Raw genomic sequence first — 24,937 nt, 5'->3', positions numbered from 1 at the left:
TAACCACTATGGTGATTAAGGGGTTAGGGGACATTACTTTGAAAGTGTTAATTTTTTTCTCTGTTTTACTGTACAGCAGCAGCAGCAGCGGAGGTTGCCATGGGTAGTGGGTAGTGTATTGAATGTATTTATTGGTTATTATGCCTTAACCCCTTCATTACCTTAGCGGCTATACGCTATGGTAATGACGCAGCATTTCTGAACTTTTAATAATATTGTGCAGGAGCAGGTGGTCCCCTGAGATTAGATTTCTGTCTCAGGGAACCCCCTGCTCACTGTACAATATTATTAAAAATACAGAAATGCTGCTTCTTTACCATAGCGCATAGCCGCTAAGGTAAAGAATGATTCTTTAATGATGTGTGTGTTTTATTCACAGTGTAGATGTGCAGGGGGTCTCCGGAGCAGAAGCGCACAGGTTTCAGGTCTGGGGACACCCTGCTCCCCGAGATACAGGCCTCTTTAGGGGGTGCCGGTATCCCTCTGCTCTGCTTGGTTTAACAGGCCGCGGTCACGTGATCGGGGTCTTCAACGCAGAGGGATACAGGCACCTCATAAAGGGGGCTATATCTCGGGGGGCAGGAGGTCCTCCGACCTGAAACCTGTGCGCTTCAGCTCCCGAGACCCCCTGCACATCTACACTAGGAATAAAAATGTATTTCAAATGTATTTATTTGTATTTATTTATTTATTTACTGCGGGGATGCTGTGTGTGATTATTTTTTATTGTGTGTAGCGGGGGTGGGTGACGGGGTTTATAAATGTGAGTTTATAAATAAAGTAAAGAATATTATTTCTAGGGGCCCTAGAACAGAAGTTCCCACGCCAATTTCGCGCTCATTGCTCTTTTGTTACAATGTTGCTGGTCTTGCGGCTTTGCAGTCTGCAAGCAAAAAGCAGTTTGTACTGTAGTACTGAGTGTGAGATAAATTAACCAGTTCTTTTATTGCTGAAGTCGCCACCAAAAACTTTTATTTACAAATACAGTACAAAAACCGTGCAACACACAACAACGTACTGTAGGGTAAAACATGTACTGTACAGTACAGCACAATATTACAGTATGGTCTCACTGAAAGTCCTCCCCATTTTCCATCCATGGCCGATGCCTTGCATGGTGCAAAACGCCATTAATGCAGTCTCTAACGCCTCTCATTACAGGATCTGTAACAGGGTAATAGCGCTGCATTTCTTCCACAATCTTTTTCCTTAAATTAGCAGGAAGGGCCTTTTTATGGCGATTCCCATCGTAATTTACTTTGAACACCCACTCGCAGTACAATGTGTAGGGAACATGGTGTTTAAATATGATCAAGGCATACTTGTGTGGTATACCAGCACTCCTCACCCTATACTTCTCCCTCAGCGCCGGTGGCAGATCGCAAAGGGAGATGTCGGGCACTGTTTCTATGCGAGCGGGTGTAGGAGGTCTTTTGGGAGCGGGTGTACTTGAGGCGACGGGCAATGGTAGGGTGTCTGGGAGGAAGCTTTCCTCCGGTAGTGGTCGCCGGGTTGTCTCCTGGCGTGGTCTTGACGGGGTTGTCATGTCCTCCTCAATAGCATAGTACACTGCATCTTCTGGTGGAGGGGGTGTGCTTGGTGATGGAAGGGGGTCGAAGGTACCATGCATCACATCCATGTCACCCCCCTGCTCCAGCATCGGGGAAACAGGGGCATTAACACCGAGCAAATAATGTATGCCCGCTATGTCAGCCTCTATCTTGTCCATCCGTTGATCCATCCGTTGCTCCATATGTAGCATCCGTTGATCCATCCGTTGCTCCATATGTAGCATCCGTTGCTCCACATGTAGCACTGACTCCAGAAGCAGATCTAGCTTTGCCAGCACAATAGAGTTCCCGGGGAGATCCTCAGTTAGCCCATTCAGGATCCGGTCTAACGAGCTGCTTGTGCATGGCATCTGGAGATCTGGGGGGATGGGTGCAACGGAGGATGAGATGGGGGTTCCCTGGAGAGAAGCGGCATCGATGGAGAGTGGAGGAGGTGACCTGGGGATGCCCGGTACAGGAGAAGCTGCAGCGTCGTCGAAGAGGGATGGAGAAGGTGACCGCTGGATTTCCGGGAGAGAAGCAGAGTCGTCCAAGAGCAAAGGAGACAGTGACCCGTGGATTTCAGAGGCAGCAGCATCTTCAGATGGAACCGGAGAAGATGGGGGTGGAGAAGCCGGGCTGAAGATTTCCGGGACAGCTACAGCAGAGTCGTCGAAGCTTATGGGAACAAGTGGTCTGCGGATTCGGTGAGTTGGCTGCCATTCGTCTTGCGTACCGAGCACAGTACCGTATTTCTTCTTCACATAATAAGGCTGACGTGTTTTAAAACCCTTAGCCTTTGGGGTCAGCAGAAGGTTTTCTTTGTTGGCCTTAGTCTGTCGCTTTGCCTTTGGCTTGTAAACGGTAACTGCCTTTCTCTTTTTCAGTGTGGCAGGCACAGCAGAGGTGAGATGGTTCTTGCGTCCATAGAACCAGGGCTGCTCCATGTAAGCGGGAGGCACAATGCAGTATCTGGACAATGGCTCAGATAAAGATCAGCAAGTGGTGGGCTATGCAACATGTACAACCTTTTATGCATGGCGGCCAGGTACAGGTGTTGAAAGTGGGTGGTCTGTAATGTGAGTCATTAACATATAAATACACCATCCATTTTGTGGATTCACTGCACATTGAATACACATCGACTAAACATCGAATATACATTCTTGTGTTTGTATTTCTTTCCACTCGCAGCAATGCCTGTTAAGAAGATTTCAAAGGATCTCAGATGAGAATGAAGGAGATGTACAGGAGCGGACACCGAATTGCAGATATCCAGCGCTGGTTAACTGCTTCTGGCCTCGTTGTGCCATCAAACACCGTGTGCTATCATGCACAAGGAAAAAACAGAGACCGCAAAAAGGCACCAGAGGTAACAAATGCGTAAGTATATTAATAAATCTTAACCAAAAAAAATATAGAAAACTGTAGTGTACATCTACAGTATACCGTATTTATATAGTATATTTATATTACAACAGTATATACTGTAGTGTACAGTATGTGTGGTCAATTTATATTTTTTGTGCAGCAGTATACACTTTTGTTATATTGCAATTCATCTTACAACGGAATATACAGTATATGATGTGTATTTATTATGATATAACAACAGTATACCGTATTTATATAGTATATTTATTATATTACAACAGTATATAGTGTACTGTATGTGTGGTCAATTTATATTTTTTGTGCAGCAGTATACACTTTTGTTATATTGCAATTCATCTTACAACGGAATATACAGTATATGATGTGTATTTATTATGATATAACAACAGTATACCGTATTTATATAGTATATTTATTATATTACAACAGTATATAGTGTATGTGTGGTCAATTTATATTTTTTGTGCAGCAGTATACACTTTTGGTATATTGCAATTCATCTTACAACGGAATATACAGTATATGATGTGTATTTATTATGATATAACAACAGTATATTTATATAGTATATTTATATTACAACAGTACTGTATACTGTATATTTTGTCTATTTATATTTATAGTACAGCAGTATACATTTTTTGTATATTTATATTTACTATATATTACAACATTACATGAACAGTATACAGTATACATTTTATATTGCTGCATATTAATAACACAATATAATTTCTTTGCATTGTAGGGAGACTACTCTTCTGGTGAACAGAATAAGTGAGGAGAATGATGAGAGGAACACATTAAGGGTTAAAAACACTCTGCAGGAAAACCACAATCTGACTGTATCCGAGAGCAGCATAAAGAAGATGAGACGCAGAATTGGATGGAAATATGGACGTGTGAGGTTAGTACTGGACAGTACAGGAGGTACTGTAAAGTAAAAGTGTTGTTTTGCAAACTGTACTGCGCTGTGACGCTAATTTTTTTTATTCATTGTCATTACAGAGCGTACCCCATGATACGGGACGCAAACAAAATCAAAAGAGTGCTACAGGCCCAAGCATGGATCGACAGCGGTGAGACTTTCCAGGATTGCATCTTCACTGATGAGTCTACTGTGTCGCTGGAGAGATTTGCAAGATTTGCGTTCCACAAAAAAGGCCGCATAACTTTGAAGCCGCGGCCAAAACACCCTGTGAAGCTGCATGTGTGGGGTGCCATCTCTAGGCGTGGACCGGGATGCATTGTCGTCTTTGAAGGTACAATTTCTCAAATATAATGCCGCCTAATGCACTGTACTTGACTAGTGTTGCCTTACCGTATGCACTGTACTGTACTATTGAGCACTTTTCTTTTCTTGCTATAGGAATCATGAATAAAGATATCTTCCAAGACAACATTGTGCCCGTGATAGTGCGATACATTAGACGTGACTTTCCCAATGGGCATCGCTTCTACCAGGACAATGATCCCAAGCACACCGCGTCGACGGCGCATATCCTTGAGCGCGGCATCAACTGGGTGAAGACGCCAGCGGAGTAAGTGCAGTAGACCGTGTCCCATTTATGTTCCCCACTGTTTTTACTGTGTACTGTATCTCTTAAACTAATTGTCCTTTCTTTCCAATCACAGATCGCCAGACTTCAATCCGATCGAAATGGTCTGGCATCAGCTGAAGGACCACATCCGTAAAGTGGCGAAACCCTCCAAGAAGGACGAGTTGTATAAAGCCATAATGAGTTTTTGGAACGATGTACTCACCGTGGAACGATGCAATAAATATATAGACCATATTGCCACTGTGTTGACCATTGTCATCGCGTGCAATGGGCAAGCATCAGGAAAGTAGTACAGTGCTGTAGTATTGTACAGTAAGTACAGTATGATACAGGTAAATATGGCACAGATTTTTTCTTTCCCAATAGTCAGAGTATACAGTAGTTCCAGTATACAGTACAGTAGACTAGTTTGACAGTACTATAGTAACTGCCTACTAACTGCTCCATTTTTTTCTTTCCAGAGAAAGCTGCACCAGCCACCTACTGTACAGTAGTTCTACCATAATACAGTACGCACATACAGTACAGTACAGTAACTGAACAAAGTTTTTGTTTTCTTGTCGTTCCAGGAAAAAGGGTGCCCAACGGGGAGGGGGGGCGTTGTGTTCCGTCAAATCTGCTTGTGCAGTCAAATGTACAGTATATAAACAGCAGTAATGATGTACACAAAACCTCTCCTCTCTCAATGAACTACTGTACCGCAGACACAATGAGGATACTGTTACAGTATGAAGGGAAAAAGAACAGGATGGGTTATTTAACATTATACTGTGCAATATTTATACTGTATATTTATATATACTGTATTTTTATTCTAAAGGTATTCGAGAATGTACTGTACTGTATGAGGACCTGGTGACTTTCAACCCTCTCAGACCCACAGAACGGATTATTTCACATTACTGTATATTTATCCTGTATATTTTCAGTAATTTAGAAGCAGTGGCTGTTCTGAACAGAACAGTTACTGTAAGCAAACGGATGCACATCAGATTTACATTTCCAATTCCAGAGGGGATTTTTCCAAAGCAGGCAGGCCTCCCTCTAAGGGAGGGGGATGGTGGGATCATACGCTGGCTGGCCTCCTGCTGAATCTTGTTACCGTAGCCAGCCCAGGGCCAGATTAACAAAACAATGGCTTGGGTTAGATTAGCCAGACGATTGATGCTTGGCCAGGGAGGGATTAAAAACTCTAAGGGAGGGGGTGGGGTGGCTGAAATACTACCTGGGACTGTACTGTGTCAGTATTTCCAACGGCAGGTCACCCTAATAATTGCATGAATAAACCCCCAAAGACAAGGCCCAAATATAGTACAGTATACTGTATACTGCATATACAGTACAGAGCTGTATACTGTATTATAAATAAATAATCATACAGTACTGTACAGTATGTATTATTGTGTGTTGAGGTTTTGAATTGCTGTTAACTTGAAATGTTTCACCATTGTATTGTACTGTATTTGTAAATAAAAGTTTTTTGTGGCGACTTCAGCAATAAAAGAACTGGTTAATTTATCTCACATAAAGTACGTGAATACGACCGCAATCACCATTGTAAATGGGTGCATACTGTAGGATGGAACGACAGGTACTAAAGGGGTATACAGTAAATATGATATTTATCAGTGTTGATCAAAGAGAGTTGATCAGAAGGATTCCACTTATAAAGTATACAGCACTCTATTGTCATTCATACAGTATAGTAAAGGGTAGACAACAAATGGTCTTGCAGTATACAGTACTGTATTACTACAAATCTGTCAGGTTGACCAGAATCACTGCGGATATCGGAAAATAATACAATTTTATTAATTCTACATAGAATTAATAAAATTGTATTATTTTCCGATATCCGCAGTGATTCTGGTCAACCTGACAGATTTGTAGTAATATACTGCAAGACCATTTGTTGTCTACCCTTTACTATACTGTACTGTATGAATGACAATAGAGTGCTATACTGTACTGTATATAAGGGGAATCCTTCTGATCAACTCTCTTTGATCAACACTGATAAATAATTTATCTCACACTCAGTACTACAAACTGCTTTTTGCTTGCAGACTGCAAAGCCGCAAGACCAGCAACATTGTAAAAAAAGAGCAATGAGCGCGAAATTGGCGTGGGAACTTCTGTTCTAGGGCCCCTAGAAATAATATTCTTTATTTTATTTATAAACTCACATTTATAAACCCCATCACCCACCCCCGCTACACACAATAAAGCGGGCACTTACAGTACAGTATATATTTATTTCTCTTCATGTATTTATTTATTTAGATTTATTTATTAATTGTGGGGCTGCTGTGCGTGAATTTTTTTTATTGGGGGTGAGGGGGTGTTTGGCCCTTGGTGTGAGTTTAGGACTTGCAGCAGCAGCACAATTAATAAATAAATCTAAATAAATAAATGAATATAAATAAATACATTTAAAATACATTTTTATTGATAGTGTAGATGTGCAGAGGGTCTCCGGAGCTGAAGCGCACAGGTTTCAGGTCTGGGGACCCCCTGCCCCCCGAGATACAGGCCCCCCCTCCCCACATTTACATACTGTACTATACACTGCACGACATCAATGCAGGGAGGGAGATTTACTGGTAACAGAAACATCTCTCTCCCTTCAGTGTAATCTGTTTAACAGAAACATTAGGGGGGAAGGGGCTTTAGGCCTTTATATCTCTCTCCCTTCAGTGTAATCTGTTTAACAGAAACATTAGGGGGGAAGGGGCTTTAGGCCTTTATATCTCTCTCCCTTCAGTGTAATCTGTTTAACAGAAACATTAGGGGGGAGGGGGCTTTAAACAATGCTGTGTATAATGTATAAGGTTTTTTACAATTAGATAGATGTAATCCTTGGTATTGTAAGGGTTAGCTTTGGTTTTAAATTGTGTTTTCTGGTTGGTACTTACAGTATATATTGATTTTTGTTTACTTGATTGGTTAAAGTGTTTGTTTGGAAGTGTTTGTATTTACTGGTAGCGTAGCTTGCAATTACGTATAATGTTTACATTCTTTTGCAGAGAAAATCAGTTAGGATTATTTAATGGATTATTATTATTATTGTCTGTACTGTGTAGAGAAGCGTTATTTGTAGGACAGTATGATTTTGATAACCATTCTACAGTACATGTATTTGTATATTGGTTCATCATCTGTGTGTATATACTGTATACTGTATACTATATATATATATATATATATATATATATATATATATATATATATATATATATATATATATATATATATATATATATATATATATATACAGTATATATATATACACAGTATATACTGTATATGTATAGGGATTGTTATTATATATATACTGTATATATACTGTATCCAGTATATATATATACAGTATATATTTATTTCTCTTCATGTATTTATTTATTTATTTAGATTTATTTATTAATTGTGGGGCTGCTGTGCGTGAATTTTTTTTATTGGGGGTGAGGGGGGTGTTTGGCCCTTGGTGTGAGTTTAGGACTTGCAGCAGCAGCAGCACAATTAATAAATAAATCTAAATAAATAAATAAATAAATGAATATAAATAAATACATTTAAAATACATCTTTATTGATACTGTACATGTGCAGAGGGTCTCCAGAGCAGAAGCGCACAGGTTTCAGGTCTGGGGACCCCCTGCCCCCCGAGATACAGGCCCCTTTAGGGGGTGCCGGTATCCCTCTGCTCTGCTTTGTTTACAGGCCGCGATCACATGATCGGGCCCTTTAAACCAAGCAGAGGGATACCGGCACCCCCTAAAGGGGCCTGTATCTCGGGGGGCGCCGGGGGGCCCCAGACCTAAAACCAACGCGATTCAGCTCCGGAGACCCCCTGCACATCTACACTATCAATAAAAATGTATTTCAAATGTATTTATTGTCATTTATTTATTTATTTATTTAGATTTATTTATTTATTTTTTGGCGGCTGCTGTGTGTGTGTATTTTTTTATTGTGGGTAGCGGGAGGGTGGGTGAATGGGGTATTAGCCCCAACGATGGTTGTTTAGGGCTTGCGGGGGGGGGGGTAGCGGGAGGGCTTAACCCCTTCATGACCGTAGCGGTATTAACTGCTACGTCGTGAAGGGGTTAAGTGCACCCGCAACCCCCCCCTCCCGCAAGTCCTAAACTCACACCAAGGGCCAAATACCCCCCTCACCCATCCCCACTACACACAATAAAGCGGGCACGGTGGGTTAACCCCTTCATTGCCTTAGCGGCTATCCGCTATGGTAATGACGCAGCATTTCTGTATTTTTAATAATATTGAGCAGGAGCAGGGGGGGTCCCTGAGCATTAATTTCTGGCTCAGGGAACCCCCTGCTCACTGTACAATATTATTAAAATACAGAAATGATGCTTCTTTACCATAGCGCATAGCCGCTAAGGTAAAGAACGAGTGTTTATTTATACTGTATATTGTATGTGTTTTATTGATACTGTACATGTACAGAGGTTCTCCAGAGCAGAAGCGCACAGGTTTCAGGTCTGGGGACCCCCTGCCCCCCGAGATACAGGCCCCTTTAGGGGGTGCCGGTATCCCTCTGCTCTGCTTGGTTTACAGGCCGCGATCACGTGATCGGGCCCTTTAAACCAAGCAGAGGGATACCGGCACCCCCTAAAGGGGCCTGTATCTCGGGGAGCAGGGGGTCCCCAGACCTAAAACCAACGCGATTCAGCTCCGGAGACCCCCTGCACATCTACACTATCAATAAAAATGTATTTCAAATAATTTTTAATGTGCCGATGTTTGCGCAGAGAGAGCAGCGGATCACTCTCTGCTGCAAACACATCTCGCCCCCAGTATGTGCAGTAATTTACTGAACATGTACTGTAGAATAAATGCATAGTTTTATTTATTCGGGTTTATTACACAGTATACTGTTCGGCCGGAAAACATCAGCATACAGTACAGCACAATATTATCCATCGAAATCCCCCCATTAGCCATTTTCTTTTCTGAGGAAAAACAAAATGAAAAGTTTTAATGTACAGTAATGGTCAGCCCCCTAAAGAAGTACCCAGCCAGCCCCACCAAAATAATACGGCAACAATACAGTACTCACCATACTATTTCCCATTCAGCTTGCGCCGGCGCCGGTCCACTGCCAGTACAGCTTTCTTCATCACCCACGTCGATAGTTTGCAGCGGGACTAGCCCACCTGTAGTCAGCAGGTGAGGCGGGAAATCGCTTAGGTACATGCAAGCCTCATCAAAACTGGCCGCGAAATCCGACTCTGTCTCAGGGTTGTCACTGACAGTGGGACCGTCATTGGAAGCCGGTGCTGGTGCTGGTGCATTGCTTGGCAGGGACTGTCACTTCTTAGTTGGTTTTAACACGACCCTTCGCCTTTTGCCGCCTCCATGATCATAGATACGGGAAAAACCCTGTGACACACACCAATACCCTCCAACAAATTGGGGCTCAATACGGTGAAAACAGGGGTCACTACATAACCTTTTCCTTATTGCACGCTTCCACAAATGAGGAGTTGGCGAAAATTTGTAAAAGTCATAGTTTTCGATAAAATACTGATAAATTTGAACAACTGTTGCCATCTTATCCTCTGTTGCATTAATAGCGGCCCATATCAAATAAGCATAACTTCTGTCAGGTTTTTGGAACACGGGCTGCTGCACTTGGACACTCATGGTGAGTCTCTGGAGAATAGTGTACTGTAACTGAAACAGGTCTTTGTCTTTATTTAATACAGTATGTAAAGCCTAAATTGATACATTTTTGCAACTCTTCCTTCAGTCTCAAGTTACTGTACAATGGCACACTGTGGTACAGTATCTTTTTTAAACGAAACAACTGCAAACCCACACATTACTGATTCGGCGCTTTACAAGTCATGAGTTTATGCCATCTGGTGGACACGCGAAGCATTGCAGCCTAGTAAATCCTTCTCATTATCATTTAACAGATCAGGCCCCCGTCAGCCAGGCATGAACCGTGGCTGGGAAGGCAAACGCAACAAAGCATGCAAGAGGTGAGCAGCGGCGGATTCCAGGTATCTGCCAGGTACAAACTGGGCATTTGCTCGAATAAAGTGTGTCGGTGCAGTATTAAGCCGAAGGTCTTGTCCACTCCAAGATGTTCATGGTCATCGTGTAGCGATCAAAGAAACATATGCTGTGGGCTCCTGGGTAGAACCAGTTGCCTTCTATCCAGGTGGTTATGGTATTGAACCAGACGATAGAGTAAACCCTTGTCGATTTCGAATGTGTCCTTTTCCCGCATTAGTATGGCGACCGTGTCACTGGGAGCACGTTTCATCCGGGAGGACTTGTTTTGCTGGCAGGCCTGGCAGATAGCTACAGCCATGGGATCCCATAGCTGGTACTACACCAGATCTTTCCAGGCGATGATTTTATCTGGGCTGATATTCATTCCCTCTGGGTGACAAAAGGCGGCAGGGATAGTCTTGGATTGACATCCCAATGAATCTGCGACCCTCAGTTCTGAGGAGGCCATTTTATCTTCCACGATGGCTGCGGTCGAGCACATAGCCCGCATCCCTGTTCCAGGGATTTCTTCACAGAGCTCATCGTCCGGGGTGGTACTTAGTCCCGGTCTTCTGGATTGAGCATCAGCTCTGACGTTCAGGGGCCCGGGTTTGTACTTCAGTGTAAACCGGTAGTTTGAGAGAGCCAGCCATCTACTGTATGACCGGTGGCGTCCAGTTTGGCAGATGTCAATATGTATGTCAATGGATTGTTGTCCGTACGTACTTCGAAAGTGACTCCATACAGATAGTCATGGACTTTGTCCACAATTGCCCACTTGAGAGCGAGGAATTCCCACTGGTGGACGGGATTATTCTGCTCTCTGGGGATCAAGCTGTGACTTACATAGGCTATGGGCCAGAGGCCCGCCGGGTACTTTTGGTCGAAGACCACACCTAGCTCTCATCCACATGAAGGCTGTAGATCTGCTCGGGATCGGCGTAAGTGAGAACGGGTGCCTGCGTTAAGATTTTCTTTAGGCCGATGAATGCCTTTTCACAGGCGGCCGTCCACTGATCCATCTGGTGACAGCGCCTCCACCTGTGAGGGATGCCGACAGCGCAGGATAACCGCATCACAGGACCCAATGCAATAAGATCACACACTTGTATTTAATAACAGTTTACTGAACACAGGTAAAACTAGGTATATCACTACTCCACGTACAATATAGGCATCACACGTCTGTAGCCCCACCGTGCCCTCCAACCGTAGTGTCCAGCCCTGATGGGATTTCCCCAAAGTAATGCGGTACCCCATGGCACCAAACCTCCCTGGTGTCCACAAGATCCAACCCACCCAATGTGTGAGACAGCGCTGTCCACAGTAACTGAAAGTGTTACAGTTGGTGCACGTTGCTCTAGCACCTGGGTATGGCCAAAAAGATAAAGGGAACCACTGATCCAGCGATGTCGCTGTCAGCGAAGCCTCCACTTCTGCGTGGGGTGAACTCCGGTAGGAGGGTCTTACCTTTGATAGTCTATGAAAGTGCAGTGGTGTTCCGGCTCCAGACAACAGTCTGCAAATCGCTGCGCGGCATCTTCAAATGGCACTATACACTAACTGTATACAGCTACAGGGGAAATGTCCCTAGCTAAGGTTTTCCCTGTAGCAGCCATAATCTGATTAGGTGCGTGGGGCCTATCTTGGACCTAAAGGTTTAATCTCGCCTAGTCTGGGTGCCACTGACACGCAGACCCTACCTTCCCTTTCTCTGTCCTGGTTTCAACAGCCAGACACTCCAACTGCCAGTGACTCTAACTGCCAGTAACTCTAACTGCCTCAACATTCTAACTGCATGTCCCTCAGGCTCCTGGGACATATAGTCCCTCTCTGTCCTCTGCTGAGCCCTGTGTAATGGACACCACCACTTGCAACCCACTGCACATGCGTCGAGCGCTCTAAGATGGCCACCTCGATTGGGGAGACACTGCGCACATACAAACATAGTGGCGCCCTGCAACGGACGCAACCATGCACATCCCCAGCCACTGCTGCCTATGGGATGGTAAGGGGACAAACAGGGAACCAGGGACGCCCAGGCTATATTTAAAAAATATGTTTTACCAGGAAGTAATACATTGAGATTTACCTCTCATTTTCAAGTATGTACTGTATATGAAATGATCAAAAACTGCAACATTAAGAGCAAGCAACCCGAATGACATGATACTGGTGGTACAGTATTTATAGGGCTAAGGCAATTGATAGTCCTGAACAACATCATCATACTTTACAGTATGTGAACTTTTCATTTTTGATTAATTAGTGTGATTTTATTTTCGACAGATCCTAAAGCAAAAAGCAACTGCCATCAAAAGCTTGGGGGTTGTACATTGGGGTGGGGGGTGGGGTGGGGGAGGGGTGTAGTAGTGGCACATTAGGGCTGCTGCACATTTGAGATCATGAACTCTGCATCCTCTCTCTAGCTCCCTGTAAATTTCTTCCAATACAGAAGGGGATAATTAAATTTAGGATAAAATATATGATTGATTATAACCGAATGTAGGGGCCTATGCAGAGAGCAGCGCTATTTCGAAATTCGCCATTTTTTGGAGAAAATCGCGCAGAAAGCAGCAGAAAATGGCGAGTTCCGAAAAACGCGCCAATTTTTCTTTTCTATTTGTAAAACTCGCCTCGCGGCTGGCGAGAACCTCAATCTCGCCAGTTTTAAAAATATCCGTATGCAGAGAGGCGCGAACGGCATCTAGCGGCTGTTCGCGCCAATAAAATGGCGCGATTGTCTCCGTTTTGCCTCGCCAGAAAAAACTGCCGCTCGCGGCCATTGCAAAGGGAAAAAAAAAGGCGCGAATTTGTTTTAACACATTTCTGAAGCGCGCATCTCGCCAATTTAAACTCGCCACACGCATCCATGTTAAACATAGCAGAATTCGCACTTCTCTGCATATGGAGATTAAAACTCTCCAAAAAAGCTACTTTTTAATAAATTCGCCAATTTTAAAATTCGCTGCTCTCTGCATAGGCCCCGTAGTCTTCTTACAGCAGGGATTATTAATCATTCCCCTCCGATGAACCTCTTCAGTATTAAATATTATGTGGTGGACAAACCAGAGGTGTCACCCTGCAAGGGAGATTTGGCACCAAGAATTTTTTTTTTTTTTTTGTATCACATAAATTGAATTTTCAGCATTTCATATAATAGAACAAGTCCAAGACAAGAAAAATAAAATAAAATGTACACTTAGAAACTAAATAGAGTAACAATGGTCAAACATACAGATGTCAGCATTTCACTACATCTGTGGGGCCTATTCAGGCCTATACCGTTCGGTAGGAAAATGCAATATTGCTCGACTTAGCAGTGCCTTTAGCTCTGTCTTTTTCTAAGACATTGGGGCATAATGTCTAATAGTAGCTTCGATGAGTTGCTGCTATATCTAAAGGTTTTGCATGTTCCTGCCGAATGTATTGTTATTTGTGTTATCACAGTATTCAGAAGGAACCTGAAACCCTCGGATCCTGTAGCTCAGCTGCATTCGTGGATTTAACTTTATACAGCTAGTGACTACATGCTGAAAGTGTTGCCTTGCAATGTATAATACAATGTGTCTTATAAAACATACAAGAAGGAACAAATACAGTATGGGGACATTTCTAAACAATGCGATAATTTCTAAATGTACTGTATATAGGGGAGGGACATTGCACACTTATAAACAAAATATTGTGCAAATAGCACATTTATAATACATATTAAGGTACAATACTGTAATATATTTATAATATATACAGTGGAATGGGAGAAAAAACATTAATTAATATACATAATAAAATACACTGAAATAATAATTCTCCTGTTATTATGTAAAGAGGGGGAGATAAGGACTATCCTAAAATTGGTTTTATAAAATGTGTTAACATTATTTAAAAGAGTATAATTGAAATTGATTGGATGAATCCATATACTGTACAGGCATTTTAAAATGAATCACCCATGAAATAATTTAGATCAATGTCGATGTTCAGACCATTAGGATCCAATGTTTTTAATTTAAAAAAATAGAAAGGTTTTCTCTGAGATAAAATCTTAGTCCTATCCCCGCCTCTTGTATTCACTTTAACATGATCTATGCCCATATATACCAGTCCACGTGGATCAGATTCATGTTTAAGTTTAAAATGATGTGAAATACTATGTGATAGAAGCCCAATCTCAATGTTATGTACAGATAAACTCTAAGTTCTGGCCGAACCTCCATCCCTTTAATAAAAGGTTTATCATTTGTGTTTAAGTGTGTCCTGTGTATTTCTTGATGCAGCCAGCAGCACTCTGTACAGCTGAGTGACCGGGTGGTTATAGACTTGTCTGTGACCAGTAATGTTGTCAGATTCATGGTACTTTGGTACCTTATGGATGCTGGCTACCTCTGACTCTGAGCGCCCACAAAAATACACACTAGAGGCTAAAAGAAAAAAAAAGATTGTATTCAATTCAAATCATTAAACTAGGCATGGCATTTGTAAAAAATCATATTCGGAAAGCAAAGAGCTACAAAATCATCGTTCCTGACTTGGAGGCTACTGTAGGTGGGCATTTAAATGGCACATTACATTTAATAATAATAATAAAGGTAAAGATTAGCACAATGGGAGAAAATAATATACAGCATATATTGTGACAAAAAACAGGGAAAGGTACTAAATAGTATATATAGGGCTCCTAGGTTACTAGGCAGTTTCTATCCTATTTAGGCCAGAAAGTACAGCCACGGGATAAATGTGCTCCATCCAAAAGCTTCTCAGTTGCTGAAACTGGTGGATGGGAAATCCAGGCCAGAGTTAGCTGTTGTTCTAGTTTCTCTCACCTGCCCCCTAATTGGGAAGGATATTCTTAAAATCAGACCTGTTGGGGGTTCTTGAGGACTGGAGTTTGGAACCGCAGACAGGGAATCTAAATGATCTACTAAAACTCAGAAAAAAGGTATTCAAATTATTGCAGATACTGTAACTCAATGAAAACTTTGGCTCAATGCAAAGTAACAGTGAAAAAGACAAAAAAGTGTCAACAGTAATTGAAAAAGTTTTTGAAAATAAAGCAGAAAATTATTCTAATGGCATTGTATAAAACCATAGTTTGGTTAAATCTAGAAAACTACAAGGAAAAAACAGAACAGGTAGCGCTGGCTAGAAAAATTTAACAAAATCACAATAAGAGACCTTTAGTGTGGATATTATCTACACATAAGAGGCTGCCTAAGATACAACAACTGACCCCCTGGTCAGAACAGTAACAAAGAAAAAGGAATGTGTATTTAATAGGCGCCTGCTGGTAAAAAGGATATATATACCAAACCAGTTGGAAGGCCAGGGATTGGCTCCAGATGATGAAGATGTGCTTAGAAAAAGAAAAAAACACAATACATAGCGTAATACTGTATGAAAAATGGACAAACAACATATAATACAAACAACATATATGACAAATATCTATCAGCTGAGAGATCAACAGGTGAGTGAAATATTAAAAAACATTTAAAAACACATTGCTTAAAACATTGGACATATGAAAAATAAACAAGAATATTAATAGGACAATGGAAAGGTCAGATCGACAGTATTACGCTATGTATTGTGTTTTTTTCTTTTTCTAAGCACATCTTCATCATCTGGAGCCAATCCCTGGCCTTCCAACTGGTTTGGTATATATATCCTTTTTTTACCAGCAGGCGCCTATTAAATATACATTCCTTTTTCTTTAAATCTAGAAAACTGCATAACAATTCCACACACAAGGTTGGTTGTGACAGGGTAAATAAACGTCACCAGCCATATGCCTGGTAGACTTATCTGTAGTGCAGCAGTGCAGCAGTGAGGAGGTTAACTTTCAGCTGAGTTAATTAGTCTGAGCCCAGCTGCCTCATCAAGGTGTTTTAAAAACCCCAGCTGTACACACATGCAGGCTAGCTGGTCAGGAGACAGGAGTGAAATGCTGAAGTAAGATTACTGCTACAAGGTCTGTTTTCAAAGTACATGTTTGATGAACTGTCTGTGTCCTGCATGCTGAAAATAAGCTGTCTTGTTTTTCTATGCTGAAGAGAAGCTATTTTGTTTTTGTATGCTGACAAGAAGCTGTTTTGTTTTTGTGTATTGTAATTTTTAAGGCTCAATAAATAAGCTTTATCGAGAAAACCGGCGTGTGGTTGCATGTACCCTGCAACATTGGTGTACAAAATAAAGAAAATTGGACTCAGTAATAATTTATGCACCTGGATTGAAAACTGGTTGAAGTATAGTCAACAGAGGGTTGTCATAAATGGAACTCTTTCAGGTTGGGCTAAAGTCGTGAGTGGAGTACCTCAGGGATCAGTACTGGGACCCCTGCTTTTTAACTTGTTTATTAAGGACCTTGAGGTTGGCATCGAGAGCAAAGTCTCCATCTACAGTGGCGGCACGCTTTATTCTAATGTGGCCGCCACCGCGGTGTTGGGAGAGTCGCGATTAGCCGGCGGCTCATGTGGGGATTTACCTGGCGCGTGCGGCGCGTCACCCTGGCGCCGGTCACGCGTTCCAGGGTCCCCTGGCATCCTTGAAGCCTGCAGAGGCAGCAGGGGTAAGGGAGAAGCTGGGCAAAGCAGCGCGCAGCCGGGGGGAGCAGCCAGGGGTTCAGGGAAGGGGAGGGGAAGGGGAGCGTTTTTATTAAAACGCGCGGGAAGGGGAAGATGCGGCTCGCTCACCGCTCCGTTTCGGCACCAGCCGGGCACCAACTGAGAAAAGTCCCGTTCATAACGGGCAAATGTAAGAATAAACTGTGTCGTGCAGTATGCTGATGATACTAAATTGTGTAAGGTAGTAGAATCAGAGCAGGATGTAATTTCTCTCCAGAAGGACTTGGAGAGACTGGAAACGTGGGCAGGTAAATGGCAGAAGAGGTTTAATACAGATACATGGAAGGTTATGTATTTAGGAAGCAAGAATAAACTGGCGACTTACACATTAAATGGGGATAAATTGGGGGAATCCTTGAAGGAGAAGAATTTAGGAGTGCTTGTAGACAACAGGCTTAGCAATAGTGCCCACAGTCATGCAGTAGCTGCAAAGGCAAAAAAGATCTTATCTTGCATTACATGGGGAATGGGGATGGAAGGGAAGTAAACATAATTATGCCCCTTTACAAAGCATTAGTAGACCAGACCTTGAATATGGAGTACAATTTTGGCGCCACTCATTTTGAAACGACATTCTTGAACTAGGGAGTGTGCAGAGAAGAGCCACCAAATTAATAAAGGGGATGGAAAATCTATTTTATGAGGAGAGGCTAGCTAAATTAGATTTATTTACATTAGAAAAGTGGCATCTAAGAGGGGATATGATAACTATATACAAATATATTCGGGGACAGTACAAGGAGCTTGCAAAAGAACTATTCATCCCAAGGGCAGTACAAATGATTCGGGGGCATCCCTTAAGGTTAGAGGAAAGGAGATTTCACCAGCAACAAAGGAAAGGGTTCTTTACAGTAAGGGCAGTTAAAATGTGGAATTCATTACCCATGGAGACTGTGATGGCAGATTTTTCCTCTTAATGGGGTTTTTTGTTTGCCTTCCTCTGTATCAATAACTAAGTAAAGATATAGGATAAAGTATCTGTTGTCTAAATTTGGCATAGCTTGAACTTGATGGACGTATGTCTTTTTTCAACCTCATCTACTATGTAACTATGTAACTATGTAACACCCTTCCGCTTAAAATTACATCATAGAGCTGGACAAATGGCAAATAATTTTATAGCCTGGGTCCCCTTGGTCCCCTGTTTGTCCCCTTACCTTTCCATAGGCAGTGGAGGCTGGGGAGAGTGTGGGGGGATGCTCAGTAGCAAGCGCAAGTGGCGGCCATTAGGAGTATATCACAGCAGGGGAACTACACTCCCCAGAATGCTGTAGGGGATGATCATGCGGTGCGGCTCAACCAATAGGGCTGAGAGATGCATGGCAGTTAGAATTCTGGCAGTTGGAGTGACTTGCAATTGGAGTGACTGGCAGTTGGAGCCAGGACAGAGAAAGGGAAGGTAGAGTCTGGGTGTCAGTGGCACGCAGACTAGGCCAGATTAACCCTTTACTCTCAAGATAGGCCCCACTCATCTAATCAGATTGTGGTGGCTACAGGGAAACCCTTAGCTAGGGACATTTCCCCTGTAGATGTATACAGTTAGTGTATAGTGCCATTAGAAGACGCAGTGCGGCAATTTGCTGACTGTGGTCTGGGGCAGGACCACCGCCGCACTATCATAGACTATCAAAAGTGAGACCCTCCTACCGGATCAGTAGATCCTTTTTGCTTTTCGGCCATACCCGGGTGCTGGAGCAGCACTGTCTCACACATTGGGTGAGTTGGCTCTTGTGGACACCAGGGAGGTTGGGTGCCCAGGGGCACATCAATACTTTGGGGAAATCCCATCAGGGGTGGAGACTATGGTTGAAGGGAGACTATGGGGCTACGGCCGTGTGAGGCCTATATGGTATGTGGAGTAGTGATATTCCTAGTTTTACCTATGTTCAGTAAACTGTTATTAAATGCAGGTGTGATCTTATTGCTTTGGGTCCTGTGAAGGGGTTATCCGGCGCTGTCAGGATCCCTCACAGGTGGAGGTGTTATCACCAGATGGATCAGGTACACCCCGGGCTCCCAGCAGCAGAGGTTCAGGCTTCCTGTGAGCCACAGGTAAAGCACCACACACTCCGTAGCCGCCACATTTCCCATAGGGTGTGGGAAACAGCGCTACAATTGCAACAACAATGATAAAAGTTATGGACCATTTAGGGAAAGCTAAAAAGGTTAGGGCTATACAGGCATACCCCGGTTTAAGGACACTCACTTTAAGTACACTCGCGAGTAAGTACATATCGCCCACTAGGCAAACGGCAGCTCGCGCATGCGCCTGTCAGCACGTCCTGAACAGCAATACCGGCTCCCTACCTGTACTGAAGCTGTGCGCAAGCGAGGAAACTATAGAGCCTGTTACAAATGCATTATTTACATCAGTTATGCACGTATATTACGATTGCAGCGCAGTACATGCAGCGATAAATGGGAAAAGGTAGTGCTTCACTTTAAGTACATTTTCGCTTTACATACATGCTCTGGTCCCATTGCGTACGTTAATGCAGGGTATGCCTGTATTTACTAAGCAGTCTTTTGCCATAAGGTGGCGAAATGTGTCTTATGCCAGAAGAATGTTTAGTAAATATAGGTCTACATTTCTTTTGCATAGAAAAAGATAATTGACGATATCATAGAATTGTACAAACATTTAAATGGTGTAGATAGCATAAAAAGGGAATCGTTGTTCACAAACTCGCATAACACTGGACCATGGAGCATACACTGAAATAATTATCTTCCATATATAAAAAAATAAAAGGAAGCATGTTTTTCACTCAGCGCACCTACAGTATGCAACTTATTTTCACTGGAGACTGTGACAGCAAAGAGAATTAATAGTGTTAAGAGAGGACTGTGGACCAGTTTTACTAAATAGTACTATTCCATAAGACACCTTCCAGCACCACACTTGATGAATGTGGCACTTCTAATGCTCATATTTAAATGTGTGATGTTATGAGTTTATTAACATTTAGATGTATTCACTAATATTACAATAATGGTATTTAATAAACTAAGCAATGGTAGCTATGAAGGGTTGGATTTGTCTGAACAGGCAGATATAGAGAGATGTGAAAAATGTAATGTCTTATGAAAAGGCAAATAGTTATTTAGTACTGTACATCACGACTTACCTTTTTCCCAACATATTGTATAGGTGTGATAAATCCAGACCCCTCCCCTATGTTTTTAGAAAAGTCTGTGAAAGATAAAACATGAAGAGGAAAATCTGAATCTGGTGGCAGTTTTTCATTATTACGTAATTGTTGATTAAACTTCTCTGGTATGTTGAAATAATTTCCAGAATTGTACACTTTGTACAAAGATGAAGAACAGCTCAAAATCACAGATGAACACTGAGAGCTAGTGAAAGGTAGGAAGTTTGGTCTGCTGACAAAGTCTGGAGCTTCCATTTTCTTTGGAATTACCTCTTGTTTCATATGTGCTTTAGATTTATATCCTTGGTTTGGGTCATGATGATACTTTGAATCTTGTTTGCATTTTGTGAGTTTAAAAGCATTGTTTGTCCATGGTGATACAGTTGTATCTCTAATGTGAAGTATTTTCAAATGTTTCTTGTTTGCTTCAAGATAGTCTGTATTTTGCTGAGAATCATGGTCTTGTTGTCCAATGGGTTTCTTATAATTTTGGGATATGTTATAGGGTTGCAATATGTTTTCTGAGCACGTGGGATTTGTTTTATGTTTACTTTCTACTCCATGTGTAATTTGTAATGATGCAACTTGATTAGAACACTGCTCCACGATTTTGAGTATGCATTTATCATTTTCTGTTAGTGAAGAACTTGTGCTGCTTGTAACACATCTCACACTAAGAACATGGACAGGTTTATGTCGGTCATCCTTAAAAGAAGAAAGTGCATTGTTACTGCTTAATATATGCATAGAATCCATATGAGCTAATGTGGTTAAATATGGATTGAACAATTCTAATTCATTACTAATGTAAGCATCATTGTTAAAATTCTTTATAATTAGGGATTTGTGGTTTGAAACATGGTAATCTACAGGTGGCCAAGTTATTAACTTATTTTCAGAAAAACATGAATTGGACTCAAGCATACAAATCAGTGCTTCTTTTCTCTGTGAAGTGGATATTATAAGATGCTTGTAATCACTACCTTCATTTTCTTTGCCATGGCTTTCTGCTTTTACTGTTTGTGATATATACTCTCTTTCTTTGTTTCTGTGAATTGATCCATTACAAATGATTGATTTGCTTTTATTGTTATCCTCTGTCGCTGGTGTTTGCTTGTATTCCGATTGGTCAGAGCTGCAAGAATTTGGATTAGTAATTTGGATTTTCATATTTGTACCCGTCTTCTTCAGCCAGTTTACAATTCCCATTGTCAAAGATAGCTCGGTATCACACAGTTTCAATAAACATTCTCTGCCTTTCCATGAACTTTGCAGTGTTTCATCTCCAACAAGGTCATCAGTTGGTTGAGAAGCCATATTTTCTTCAGCCCCCACACAAAAACTATACATTGACATAGGAATATCAGCATTGTGCTGTGATACTGACAATTCATCATCTGGGACAGGGTTTAGTTTGGTCTCATTATCATCACAAAATAACTCAAAAAGAGCATCACCACTGTAACTTTCTCTTGGAAATGATAGAGGACTTTCAGTCTTTTTCTCATCCTCCAATCCTGGAAAGTATGAGTCATAATATCCTTCATCACTTGTAGATATGGGGGAACTTGCACCAGCAGAGTTCTCATTGGAAGCTACAAAATCATTATAAGTGGAGTTAGAAAATTGATCTGTTGAAAGATCTTGGTGGTTAGTATCTTTCTTTGCGATTGTATCATTTGGCAAGCTCAACTTGCTAGCAAAAGGAAAAATTGAATATAAACTTCTTGTAGATGTATTAACTTTCCCACAAAATTGGGTAAAGTCTCTTGCTTCAGTTTTGCCTGGGGAGGCAAGCTGTTCTACTCCTCCTTGGTAGTTCCCAGCAATAAGATTTTCTTTTGTGACGAACTTTAGTTTTTTACCATCTTTGCAATTCTCTATATCGAGAGAAGCAGAACTTTCATCTGCAAATATTTCCCCACAGCCGGTAAAAGAATCAAAGCTTTTAAGGGAAGCAATGTCTTCACACAAATTGTGGCAAAATTCAATAGAGTCAAACAGCATTTCATTGTCAGAGAAGTCGTGAGCCGCGGATTCGTCAGAAATTTTTTCGCTAGTTTGTTTAAGATGGTGCTTTCCAACTCTTTTAATTTTCTCCATCTCACATATCATTGGATGTAGCCCTTTATTATTCTCTACCAGTGATATTACCCTTTGCTCTTTATTCTTTTTTATATTGAATATGTCCTTTAACCCTTTTTTTGATCTCTTCAGGGAAATTCTCTTTCTTGGGAAGGATTTTGCCACTGATGGTACAAAAGGCATATGAGGCACAAAGTTTCTGTAGTCTATTATATGTTGGTTGTAAGTTGATTGACCCATGGTGTGTGTATTATTCATTTTCCCAGTAGTATTTAGGCTAGTTTCAACTCCTGAGAAACTTATACTAGTGGGAAACCGACCTCTCCCATTATCTGAAAAGACTTGCTCTGCTTTATTTTCTCTTGTGACACAGTCGTGTGTTTTGCTTTTTCTAACAAATGTATGGCAATGAATGTTATCTGTTCCATTGAAAGATTGTCCACTTGATACTGTTCGTGTATCTGAATCATTCTTTTTACCTTCCCATTCCCTGAGATTAATTTCAGACATTACATTGCTCTTTTCTTTAACTCCAGCTGAGAACATTTTTTGAGGAGGCTTTTGTGCATAGCTTTTTATGAAGGTCTTGCCCCGCATCAATTCCATGTTGGAAATGTATAACTGGAAACAAAAAAGTAAAAAACAAACAATGTTATTGATTCGCGCTTAAATCTATTAAATAATATTACATAATATTGATATAGGTGAATAATATACCCAAACAAAGTGATTTATAGTGTCCAGTCAAAATAAATCAATAGTGAATTTTGTGCTTGTAAAAGTAAATATACAAACAAGCTCAATCAGATGCTGCTCAACCTTTGAAGAGGATTACTTTCTCAATTCACGTGATTCTTAGAAGTCCAGAGGGGTCAGGGAGCGCAAATACATGTAATAGAGAAAATAATATGCAAATTGCGCAGTATGTCTTTAAATGCCGAGAGAAGTATTCATTCACCCAGTAGAAATATGCTCACAGATTGCTCTGTGTTTAGATGTATATAAAGGTTTCTTTAGGCTGCGGTAGTTGTGAGATGATCATATATAGGAACTGCATGGAGTCAAATCCTCAATGTATATGACATGTAATAAGAAACCAAATGCACATTGCGCAGTATGTCTTGAATTCACAACTTGGAATCAGTGCTCATTCACCCTGTAGAAGTTATACTCACAGATTTCTCTGTGTCAGGGTGTTCATAAAGGCATCATTGTATTGTACTGCTTGTAAAATGGTCACATGTATAAACAGCATGTAGGAAATCCTCCAGGCATATATAAGATTTAGAGAAGAAAAACAGACATAGTGCAGACTGCAAAGTACTTTTATCTGCCGCAGAAAAGTAAAATCACACTCACATGGTATATCACTTATATGCGCAGTTAAATCAGCATCAGCGGAGAAGGGGCGGCGACGGTGAGGAAGATGGAGCTTTGATTTCTGAGCTCCTCTCCCACCGGCATTAATAAAGCTAATTACAACAACAAATCCCATGATATAACTATATAAACTACAAAGAAAAACCTATAAACACCCGAGGATGCCTGCAGGCAGAGTGGCCCGAGCTAAGAGTCAACCGGTCACTACATATTTTAGAAAGAAGGCAGAGATACCAGCGGAGAAACCAAAGCTTCCCGCTCTGCTTGCTAGCATGGACCCTGACAGTGATCCTTCTCAGGAGGATGACAGGGACGAGGAGATGGTCCGACGAAAGGACATGAAAGAATTTTGTGCCCAGATGCAAAAATTCTTTAAGACTGAATTATGGGCTCTTAGGAAGGATGTTGATGCACTTGGGGAGAGAACTGACACCCTGGAGAGAAATGCAGATGAAACTACAGCCACAATTGCACAGACACAGGATCAAGTCTCCACAATGAATGACAGAATCAAATTTCTGGAAGATAAAGTGGAGGACGCAGAGAACCGTGACAGAAGGTGTAATATAAGGCTGAGGGGTATTCCAGAGAGTGTCCTCGACCCTGAGGATTTTACAAATAGCTGGCTGGAACATATCTTCCCTGATAAACCGGAGTCTGAAATCAAACTGGACCGGTGCCATAGAGCTCTCTGTAGCAAGCCTCAGAAATGAGATCCCACAAGAGACATTGTGGCCCGCTTCCACCATTTCCGTACAATGGAAGAGGTATGCAGGCTTGCCAGAGAGGATAACTCCCTAGCATTTGAAGGAGTTAAAATACAAATATTTCAAGATCTGGCACCAGCCACCTTGCTCAAACGGAAAGCCTTTGCACATATCACTAAGGCCCTCAGGGATAACAACACGAGGTATTGATGGTTGTTCCCCTGTGCCCTTCTATCCATTAAAAATGGAGTAGCACACACTCTGCGGAGCCCTGAAGAAGGTGAGGGATTTTTGGCCAAACTTGGAATCACCGGAGCTAATCATAACCCACCCCAGACCCCTCCGACCCGTTCCAGCATCCCAACACCCAGCTGGAGTCGAGCTGGCACATCTGACATCAGAAAACCCACCAAAGATGGCGCAGCTGAGATGTCACCTAGATCTGATAAAGCAT

The 24,937-nt window shown here is 41.8% G+C and overlaps 1 protein-coding gene across 4 annotated transcripts in view; it reads right to left on the bottom strand.

Annotated features, from left to right (window-relative positions):
* Window positions 1-24,937, bottom strand: part of AMER3 (APC membrane recruitment protein 3) — a 116,295-nt gene that overhangs the window by 71,177 nt on the left and 20,181 nt on the right. For 3 of the 4 annotated variants that reach the window (XM_075569478.1, XM_075569477.1, XM_075569479.1), the window contains one exon: window positions 20,288-23,017. In XM_075569478.1, coding sequence (XP_075425593.1) covers window positions 20,288-23,002 — 2,715 coding nt within the window. In that variant the 5' untranslated portion in view covers window positions 23,003-23,017. The remainder of the gene's footprint in view (window positions 1-20,287; window positions 23,018-24,937) is intronic. The other variant, XR_012787913.1, reaches the window with a different exon arrangement.

The sequence above is a fragment of the Ascaphus truei genome, chromosome 14 (genome assembly GCF_040206685.1).
Source record: "Ascaphus truei isolate aAscTru1 chromosome 14, aAscTru1.hap1, whole genome shotgun sequence".
Taxonomy (NCBI): domain Eukaryota; kingdom Metazoa; phylum Chordata; class Amphibia; order Anura; family Ascaphidae; genus Ascaphus; species Ascaphus truei.
Note: the sequence above shows the minus strand (reverse complement) of the source record. Positions and strands in the feature narration are given on the sequence as shown.